Source organism: Manacus candei, unplaced genomic scaffold (genome assembly GCF_025592945.1).
Source record: "Manacus candei isolate 608988 ecotype Guabito, Panama unplaced genomic scaffold, ASM2559294v1 h1tg000023l, whole genome shotgun sequence".
Taxonomy (NCBI): Eukaryota; Metazoa; Chordata; class Aves; order Passeriformes; family Pipridae; genus Manacus; species Manacus candei.
The window spans coordinates 23,437,747-23,448,286 of NW_026138071.1; the positions used below are offsets into that span (position 1 = coordinate 23,437,747).

A 10,540-nucleotide genomic window follows, 5' to 3' on the forward strand; every position below is an offset into this window, starting at 1 on the left:
GGTGATAATTACAGGGAGGTCCCCTCTAGGCACAGATGAAATGATGCAATTTCTCCTTTTTTTTTCTAAAATTCGTAACGGGGGATGGCCATGTTTGTGATCATTCAGTGTTTCTGTCAGTAAGCCTGACCAAGGGAGTAGGAGATGTACACAGTGGCAGGTTCCCATGCTTTATTCCCGTATCTAGGGCAAAGCAGAGCAGAGGCAATGGGTCTAGACTGCTGTGGGACAGGTTGGAGTTAAGTATTAAGCAAAGATTTCCAGTAGAAAGGACAGCAGAGCCTTGGAATAGGTTGCCTGGGAGAAAGATTGCCTGCTGCAGATGCTGTTGTTCAAGGTTGTTAAAAACAGCTTAGACAAAAACCCACCAGGTATGACGCAGGTAATTGTATTCCCATCTTAATGCAAGGGACAGCGAGTTCAGGAACTTCTGGAGATCTCTTCCAGTGCCTGGGAGTTTAATAGGATTCTTCTCTGGGTACCATGAATTGCCCCTAATAACCAGGCCAGGTGGAAATAAGCCATCTGTCCTACAGGAGAATTTGCTTCATGGTTGCTCATTGCAAATAAGATTATCTAGAGGCTCTGAAAGCTACCTCTTGGAGTGGCAATTCCCATGGCTGCTTCCCTCACCCTGGTGGACCATGTCTTTGGGTCGCTGTGATCTCTGCCCCCAGAGCTACCAGCCACACCATGGTTCCTAACAAAAACATGGTGATTTTTGGCCCCAAATCCCCAGTGCATACCTTTTGAAGGGTGAGGGAAAGGCAGTTTTCCACAGGGCAAAATAAAGATGTTCTGTGTGTGGAGAAAATGGGGAGGAAGGACCTTTAGAGCAAGGGTTTGTATTCCTCAGAGTGGAGCTGGTCTCTGCTGCTCCCCTGGGCAGTCTGGCTGCTCCTCGGGAATACGGGTATGGAGAGGGGCTCCAAGTTCTTGTTGCAAAGTCCATCTGTGCACTCCTCGAGCTCCTCTGCTCAGTGAGTGTGTCTGGACCCAGGCAATGCCCTGTTGTCCACCACAGGAGGCTGTCACACAACTCCCTTCTTCTGCTCCTTCAGTCTCCAGCCCCAGAGTCCCAAACTGATCCCGATGCCGAGGAGGAGGAGTTGAAGAGGAAGCTGGAGGAGTTAGCCAGCAACATCAGTGACAAAGAAGTCTCTTCTGAAGAAGAGAAGCATGAAGAAAAGAAGAGAGCAAAGAAACCAGAGATGAGTTCCTCCAGCGATGACATGGCCAGAGATGCTCAAAAGGTAATCTGTGTCCTCCCACCTGTATTGTTCCAGGCTGCATCTGTGATTCCTTCTGCTCTCAGTGGTTTATGATTTTACACCATGATAATGGAACTCTTCTTCTGTCCCACACCTCCACTTTGATGCCTCCCAGGGCCATGGTGTGTCTGACCCAGCTGTCTGCTTTAACAGAGTGTCAAGGGATTGGGAAGTCCCAGGGTGTTGGATCTGGACCTTTCTCCTTGTAGGCTCTCCCAGTCTCATCCAAGAGTCAAAAGTAAAGCCTCTTAGAGGCTACTGCCTGTCACTAAGAGGTACACAACCTCCACATCTACTCAGAGTTGTCCCAGGACCTGGACATCTGGGGTAGGAGAAGAACTTGGTGATGATTTAGTACCAGCAGCCTTTGTCAGGCACCTGCTACAGCCTGAAATGTCTTTTCCACACCCATCAGTGCTCCTGAGTCCCTAAATCCCTGATCCCTCTTCCACTCTGACAGATCAGTATTTACAGCACTGTGCTGGCTCCTATCCCCTACTATGTGGTGGGTGACCTGTGGGTCAGGGAGAGGAGGAGGAGGGATCACAGCATCTATGCAGTGTGTCTCCAGTTGTGCAGAGCCTCCCAAGATGATCTCTTAGCACAAATGGAGAGGTCAGCATTCCCTCTTGGGTCTGTAGAGGCTGATTTGTTCATCCCTTCCCTTCTGCCTTGGCTGTGGAAGGGGTACACGTGAGTTGTTCTGACACATCCGTCACTGGCGAGCGCAGCGGAGGAAGCGAGTGGGCACTACACTGCTCCTCTCCAGTAAAGCTGCTTTCATCTGAGGTTGCAATAACTTTTTCATGGTACCATGAGGCCTCCTTTCAGTGTGCATTTGTTCCTCAGCCAGTGCAAAACCTGGTGGTTTTGGGTACCATTTGCTGTGCCACTGGATCAGCTATGTGCTGCATCCGTACCCCACAGCATCCTTCACTGCCTCCTTTTTCCTGAAGGCTGCTTTTAGATGATTGTTGCAGCCAGACTTAACTACTTCTCATAGATGGAAGGATGTGCATCATCTTAATAACCATTTCCATTTAAGTGCAGATAAATGGTAACTTAACTCCTGTGTGAGCTGCTGATGTGCAGCAGACAGAGGCTCAAACCCTGAACAGGCAGTTGTTTGTATGGTATCAGTGTAAGATTCTTGATTCTCATAAATGAAGCTTAGATCCTTCAGATTTTCTACTTTCTTTGCACCCAAACCCAGCTATGAAGCAAGGGGGAGTATTGAGTTAGAAATGTTTTCAGTGATGTAGCTGGACCAGCCTTGATTAAAGGCTGTGTTGGTGTGGATGTTTTTTAACAATTTTCCTTATACCAGAGCCAGGTTTGGGTTTTGAGGGCTTTTTGTTTAAGTCTCCTCCAGTCAGGAGGAAATCTTCTAACTGGAGAACGCTGTGATGAAAGCACACAATCCTAATGGAAAATGTGAAAAAACTCCATTGTACCGTGAAGGCACCATAAAATTATAAAAATATCATCTGGACTGAGTTAGCTGGTTCTCTGCAGGACAGCTTGCCTGGTAATAAGGTGCAGTTGTAAACACAACTGTTTTGTCACCGGCACATATATCACCCCCATCTCCTTGGTTTCTAGGGAATTATCAGTTGAGAGAGAGAGATGATGAGTTTCTTCAGCCCGTTTTTACATGTGCTTAGCACCTCATCAAGCCAACAGCACTTAGGAGCATTATTGGCATCAGTGCTCCTTGAGGAGGGAAGAGAGGACTTTAGTCTCAAGTTCTGGCAGTGTGGCAATTCAATCATTTTATGAGGTTTGGTTGTTTTTATTCTTTTGCCACAAACTCAAGGAGTTATTTGCATCCCTGCTTGGACCTGCTGAAGTGTAAAGCAATATGCTGCAATTAGATCTCAACTGCTGAGTAACCAAGAGGCCTTCAGGTGGCCAGATGGTGTCAGATAGCTCCGGTGGTGGCACCGCTTCCAGCGAGCAAAACATCCCTCGATAACCTTTTTTCCAAGCCTTTCAAGATGACTTCTTTTGTCAGAGCCATCCTCCAGAAAGCACGGGCTGAGATCAAAGCTCTGCTTTAGCCACGCATCCGTCTCCACTGGAGAGCCCTTCAGGAACAGCGTAAGCCCGTTAATTACTTCTTCTCCATCTACCCACAGCTCCTGAAGGTCTGATGCCCCTTTCACCCCCAACTTGTGCTGTTTTGTACACCACATTAAAATAACGTCCTTATTTTTTCCCCGCTCCCACCCTCCTCTTTGGCTGTGCTGGGCGTTCGCAGAGGTCGTCGGCTCAGGCTCTGAGCGAAATCACGGCCAAAGTGCTGAGAGCCATAAACGCCACGGAGGAAGCGGTGCGGGAGTCGTTGCACGGAGAGAGCCGGTGCAACGGCGGCTGTGCCCTCCCCGCAGGGCAGCTTCCCAGCCTGGGAGATGGGAAAGAGGTGGCCGAAGCGTACCGTGAGCTTGAGGAAAATGTAAGGTTCAAGAGAACTTTCTGCGAGCAGAGTGGGCATCAGGGGGTGGGAGTGTAGAGGAATCCCCCCCCAGATTTCTGGTTAGTGGGTAGGTCAGCACTAAAAGGATGGTCAGCAGAGGGATTAAAGAGTCTGGTCTTGTCCAATGGTGATACAACAGCAAGAGCAGGTGCTCTTGTCTTGTGGGTTTCCCTTTCCTTGGTTCCTGGTTCCCCTGGGTGAGTGCCAGGGAAAGAAGGTGAGCACAGTCCCCAGCTTGCTGTAGCAGCACTGCTTTGCTGGACTTCAACAGTCCTGTGCTCCAGCAAGACTCGTGTCCCATTTCTCTCCGGTTCCTCCCAGCACTGTGTTTCATCATCGAGGGTACCGTGACCTACCTGTTTGCTAAGGCTGGCCTGTCCCTGGGGCTGATGGGCTCGTGCAGGTGACAAGGCTACATCTAGAGCATAATCCCCTGCTAGGTTTATGTGACACTATGAAGCACTGACCAGGTTTTTAGCTGCTATAAACCCACATATATTGATTCCCTGTGGAAATGGATTGCATCCACAGTGCCATGCACCAAGCTCCAAAGAAATGGTTCAAAGAGTTGAATCTCCATCTGGGTGGCTGGGTTTTGCTGTAGGAAATGTCCTGCACTGGGGGAGCAGGGTTTTATAACATGTGCTGTGGCTCACCTCTCACTGGGGAAAGCCTGCAAATAAAAGCAGGGAGCTACAACACCTGGATGGTTTTTGGCCAAATACAGCATCCCAGAGGAAGAGGGTTGCATGCATGAAGGTTTTGAGGTTCCCCTGCTCCCTGGAGAGGGGATAGGGCTGGGCAGGATGTGAACTTTGGGCTTAGTGCTGCTGCCGTCAGTGCTGGCACAGGGATGGGTAGACAATGGCTCTGGAAGATGTGTGTCATCCTGCCATTCCCTTGGGGATCCTGGCTGAGTCACAGCTGGCTGGCCACTTTCTTCTCTCCAAGGCATGCCACCTGCCTTGGAGGGCACTGGGAGAGCCTGATGGGCCAATAACAAATCCCTAGACTCACAGGTTGAGTGGTATATGGCTTTAGGGTTTGCACTGGGGTGGGTGGGACCTCTGGGACATATGCTGCTGTGATTTGGGTGGATGCTTGGTACTTCAGTGCATGCAGAGGACTCCTGCCAGGCAGTTTTGCATAATGTCCAGTCTGGGTAAAGCAGATAGGGCTGGAGGAGCAGGAATTGCATTAGCAATAGTGATATATTGGGACCAGTCAGCAGAACAGTGACCAAAACCCATCTGATCATCTTATGTGATTGCATACTGACATATTAGTGTTTCCTGAACTGCTTTGCTTGGACTTGTGTCCTTGTAACAACCCAAAAGGAGGCAAGTGGCAGTGAGTTTATTGGGATAGATCCTTTTACCCTTCTTCTCTATGAAGCAAAGGGAGGACAGTGCAGGCTGACCATGCCCCCAGGCAACCCAGCAGCACAGACACCCTTAAAATAGACTGAGAAGATATGAAAAGTCAGTCTATCTCCTTCCCAGCTCTCTGCCATCACAGGACATGGCAGCCTGAGCTTGTTTGCAGGTACCTGCCCTCCCTCTGAGCACATGGCATAAAGATGATGCTGCTCCTCAAGCAGGTCACTGAGTTTTGGTGCTTCCTGTGTTCCCATTGAGCCTTTTACCACTTCACCCCATTGGTAATTGCTCTCTAAAAGCCTGGGGAAGAGAGGAAATGAGATGAAAAGCCATGTCAGAGCTGACTGGTACTGTCTGTGCTGCAAGGCAAGAAGGCAGTCAAATAAGAATGGCAGGAGCTGTTGCATCTGTGGCTGCAGTCACACCAGGAGAGGAGAACTCTAGGGAGGTTGATTCTGCAATGTAGGTTTTCTTCTTCCTGTATTTCAGGTGTACCTGACTGCTGGAAAGACCTACAGGCTTGAGAAGACCCTGAAGGAGCTTGAGGAAGGGGCTCAGCACAGTGGCACTACTGACTCAGAGCTGTCAGAGCTGGAGGACAAAGTGGCCTCGGCTGCTGCTCAGGTGCAGCAGGCAGAGAGCGAGGTGAGGGCTTAGCTCTGAGAGGTGCTTTGCCCAGACACTGATGGCAAACAAAGCCAGTGGTGGATCCTCCAGCACCATCTGTATGTTTTTCTTCCTCCCTCTAAAGATATCAGACATCGAATCCCGAATTGCGGCTCTGTCTGCGGCGGGGCTGACGGTGAAGTCGGTGGAAAAGGCAAAGAAGAAGTCAAGTGGGCAGGTGAGCATGGAGGATGGTGGGTATGAGGTCCCAGCCCTGAGATTTACATGCTCCCCCGAGCTGTTGCTGCTGCCTCTGGGTGCTGCCAAGGGCTGCCTGGCTTGCTGAGCTGTGCCCAGCTCTCTTCCTGCTGCCCGGGGCTCTACAGACTGAGCTGTCTGCCTCCTCTTGCACCCCCAAAGAAACCTCTGCCCTTCCTCTGCCTGCAGGCTGCCTGCCTCCACTCTCCCGGTCCTGCCAGTAGCAGTCCAGGGGAGTCTTTGGATGACATTAAAGTGAGTATGTGTTTAGTCAGTGCTGGCTTTGCATGTGGCACAGCTTTAAGCCTGGAGACAACTGCTGCTTTCAAAGCAGTTGCCTCAGTGGGGACCTCTGCCCTTCTGTCCCCTTTCCCACAACAGGCTGCTCCCCTTCCCTTGCAGGCAATGCCCGGACTGCAGAGGTTCAGGAGGAGGTTCAACAGTCCGCTGGAAATCACAGGTGAGGAGCATGGCTCTGCCTGTGGGAGATGGGGACCTGTGGGTGATGGACTGGGCTCTGGGGGATGCTTGGTCCTCTCTCTGCATCCAGCTGTGTGTCTGCAATGGGGGTCCCCTTCCCTGTGCTCACGTCCTCCCAGTCAGACAGCCACAGGGGAAACCTGTGATGGATAACATGGAAAGGAGACAGCAGTTGGCAGGATCAGGGATAGTGACAGGAAAGCAGAGGTCAGGCTGAGGTGGGTCAGTCCTCCAAGAACCAGGGCTGTCTCTGCAGCCTGGGCTCTGGCCACCTGAGTTCAGGGAGACATCTGCATTACTTCATCTCTGGCATCCTGTGGGCTGTTAGATCTCAAAGCCTTGCCTAAGCCCATCATCGCTTCTGACAGCAATTTCTTCCTTGCTTGGCCATCCTGGAGAACGTATCCTTCCCTGGATGGTATGCCCCAACCCTGGAAGTGTTCCAGGCCAGGTTGGAAAGGGCTTGTAGCAACCCGGTCTAGCTGGAGGAAGGTATCCCTGCCAATGGCAGGTGGGTGGAACAAGATGGGCTTTCAGGTTCCTTTCAACCCAAACCATTCTATGACTATAAATCTCAACTCTGTTGCCCAACTGCCTCAGCCACTGGCCTCTGGTGGGGGGCAAGAGGCCCTCCAGGGCCCAGTTATGACAAACAGCAGCTTCAAAGTAGTCTGTGACCTGAAACTTGGCACAGCAGCTTGTGTGGTAGGGGAGCAATCACTGGAAATGTTTCATCCTGACCAATATCAGTGAGACTGATTAGGAAATTACTTTTCTATTTCTCTCTTATCACACTCACAAGCTTAAAGACAGAAAGAGCGGCTCTCCTTCCAGATAATGGAAGATGAAGGGAGGGAAGGGGGAAAAGATCATTTAATGCAGAGGTGAAATAGCATTTCCCCCATTCACACAATTAACAGTACTGTTTCCTAAGCTGAGGCTGGTAGGTGGAAAGGTTCCTTGTCCTCATGCTCAGGAGTCATCTGCTCTCCTTCCTGCAAAGGACAGGCAGATAAAGGCAGCCCGTGGGACACGTCAGCCCTGTGAGGAGATGGAGGGATGTGCAATTGGGACAGACGTCACCAGGCAAACCTAATCCCCTCTGCCTGGGCTGGGTGATGGGGTGACTTGGTCTCCTGACTGCCCTCCCTGCAGGTCAATGACTTGAAAAGTTGGGCCTAAAAAGGTGCAGATGGTGGAACCTGGTCACAGAGAGGAGAGGAGATGACTTAGTAGGTCGAGTGTCATAGGCTTGGGTGGTGTGAGAGCTCCTTGCAGGCAGGCAGAGCTTTCCGGAGCAGAGGTCCTGGCTGCTGGTAGGCTGACCCAGCTCACACAGTGCTCTAGGAACCTGAGTAGCAGCAACTCTTATCTCCTTGTTATCAAAGGGCTTCCCATCACCTTCCTGGAGAGGGAAGTGCCATGATGCATCCAAACCCACAGTCAGCAGGGGATTAGTAAACCCCAAATGACTTGGTGGGTAACTGAAACCTCTGGTGAGGTGGATGAAGAGCTGCTCCCCATCTCTCTTTGTTCTCCACAGGTTTTGATGATTCCTTTGACCGCAACTCTGTTTACCGTGGTTCCCTGACGCAGAGAAACCCCAACGGGAAGAACAGGAGAGTGGAGAGGCTCTTTGCGGTACGGACCCAGCCACCCAGAAGGGCTGCTGGCCTGGATTCCATGTGGGACCTGCCTCCCTGGGCTTTCACAGAGGGACCTGTCCCTCCCCACACTCTCCTCAAGCCGGTGGAGCGCCCAGCTCCCAGCACTGGTCTCACCATGCTGACTGGTGGGCAGGCACACCTGGGCATCACCCCCTGAGGTCTGGGATGTCACGAGCCCCAGTGTGGGGGGACCAAAAAAGATGTGCATCCTCGAATTCCTGCTGCCTGCGTGGTCCATGGGATGGGGCAGGTCCTTGCTCCATGCAGTGGCAGCTAGAGGGGATAAGGAGCACACTGTCCTTGTCACCTGGGGTGGCTCAGGGCATGGGTACAGTGAGTGGTGAGCTGAGGTTTCTCCTTGTGCCTTGCAGAAGCCTGTGATGACCCACCTGTCCTGAGGAGAGGGGAACCTTCCTGCTACCGCATTTCAGTGATGATACAAGACCTCAGCGCAAAGCCTCTCACCGCCTTCCCCGCAACACTTTCTCCTCCTTCTCCTATGCCCTTCTCTCCCCGAAACCCTGGACAGAAATGAAGCCAAAGGCCATGGGCAGGAGGTCTCACTGGGAGCTATTGGGGAGAGGAGCAAGGCACTGGGGTGCATTCACGTGGCCAGGGGCTTCCCTTGGAGGATGCAGGCATGAGACCTTGGCTTTGGGAAGCTCTTGGGTACTGGGTCAGCCAAAGGGATCAGAGGAGGGAGCTGGATGTCAGTGTGGCATTCAGCACAGGGACCAGGAGCAGTGGCACAGCCCTCACTTGGTAAAAGCTGTCAGTGCCTGTCCCTGCTCTTTTCCAGGCTGGTGGTGAGCAGGGACAGGAACTGACAGTGGGGTGGAGGATGCCCCTGGGGTACCCCAGGTAGAGCAGGGACCCAGGAATCCCAGTGCTGGGATTCACATCATGGTGCTGGTCCCAGCTCCCTGCCATGTCCCTGGAAGCATTGCTTCCCTTCCCTGAGCAGCAAAGGAGGTTGAGCAGTGCTGGTTCCCTCCCAGTGAGCACTTGGCCAACAGATCTTTGCACCAAGCCATGCAAACACCCACTGAGGCTTCTCGCTGCCGTGCCTGAAGTGAGTGTGACCATCTGGGGATGTGAGTGAGGTGAGGCTTGCAGGAGGTGTTGGCAAGGAAGGTGGAAGAAATGATGGAGAGCTTGTTGGGTATTGGTTTGCTTTTCCAGCTCTCAAAGATCCCTCCTCTCCATGTGAGGTTATATCAGCAAGATATATAGAAGAACTCCAGCAAGCAGAGTGTAGGTACTTCTCTGCTCCGCAGAGGGGTCAGCCCATGCCAAGATGCACTCTGTGGATGAGCATGTCCCCTGTCCCTGATGATGGCATTGTAGAATCTGTTAGGACCATCCCATCCTTTGGAGGAGCTGTGATGACCTTTGGGGGCTGCAGTGGCCCTGGGCTCCTGCCAGGTGACAGTGGCATTGGTAACACCCTCCCAGATGCTCCAAGATGTTTGTTTTCCTCCAATATTTAATTCCCCACATCCATTAACCCCTGTGGATCAGTGCCTGGCCCCATCTCCATGCCCAGGGTATTGGGATGGGAAGAGGGTTGGTTTCTCTTACAGGCCACTTTGGAAGAGTTTTTTTGCTTGGTACCTGCTGGTCCCTATCCTGTATAGCCCCCACCTCCATCCTTCCCTCCCTGCCTCTCTCCTTCCACAGTGGATGATGGGGAGAGGATCATTCGCAGCCAGAGGGCGAATGTCAGACCAATGCTGACAGATTCCCATCAATGGCCACTCAGGCTGGACCCTTTAGGCAATTCCTGTGCATCTGAGCTAAAACCACTTTAATTATGAGCAGTAGGATGAATTATCATGCAAGTAACACATATGTTGGCTTTGTCTAGAAACTGCTAACTGCCTAGAAATTGGTCCTGTGGTCATCCCAGAGCAGTCTTGTAAGTCCATAGTCTGGGCTTCCCAGATGGAAACAAAACCAGTTTCTTAATTTAAAATTAAATCCTTCTGGCCTGACACTCAAAAGGGTAAGTGCAAATCTCTGCTGTGGCAGAAACTTTCCCAGACACCGTGGCATTAATGGGTACATTTCTTGCTGCTCTGCTGGCCTCGGTGCTGGGATGTCAGCTCCTTGCTGGCAGAAGGGAGCTCCACCAAGACTTGGGGGGTTTGCACCCAGCCTTCTGGTGTCAGGGCTCAGCCTTTGCCCCAACTCCATCTCTTGCTGTGTCTGGTTTCAGCCATAACTCAAGTCCTTCCACGCTTGATCCTGTAAAGAAATCCTCACGGTGAGCTTCAGCAGTGCAAACTAAGGCATCGTTCAGGCTGTAGTCATCCACATTGTTCTCTGCTGGTTTTCTGACCCATCTTTCTGGCTAGAGATTTTATATATGTATACTAAATCATGCAATAAAGCCAATTTTGT

The 10,540-nt window shown here is 51.6% G+C and overlaps 1 protein-coding gene across 8 annotated transcripts in view; it reads left to right on the forward strand.

Annotated features, from left to right (window-relative positions):
- The window catches only part of MLPH (melanophilin), a 28,325-nt gene extending 17,785 nt beyond the window's left edge, over nucleotides 1-10,540 (forward strand). For 4 of the 8 annotated variants that reach the window (XM_051786781.1, XM_051786779.1, XM_051786778.1 and 1 more), the window contains 8 exons: nucleotides 1,062-1,253; nucleotides 3,532-3,726; nucleotides 5,616-5,771; nucleotides 5,878-5,970; nucleotides 6,180-6,245; nucleotides 6,393-6,450; nucleotides 8,014-8,111; nucleotides 8,509-10,540. In XM_051786781.1, coding sequence (XP_051642741.1) covers nucleotides 1,062-1,253; nucleotides 3,532-3,726; nucleotides 5,616-5,771; nucleotides 5,878-5,970; nucleotides 6,180-6,245; nucleotides 6,393-6,450; nucleotides 8,014-8,111; nucleotides 8,509-8,535 — 885 coding nt within the window. In that variant the 3' untranslated portion in view covers nucleotides 8,536-10,540. The remainder of the gene's footprint in view (nucleotides 1-1,061; nucleotides 1,254-3,531; nucleotides 3,727-5,615; nucleotides 5,772-5,877; nucleotides 5,971-6,179; nucleotides 6,246-6,392; nucleotides 6,451-8,013; nucleotides 8,112-8,508) is intronic. The other 4 variants (XM_051786783.1, XM_051786782.1, XM_051786780.1 and 1 more) reach the window with 2 other exon arrangements.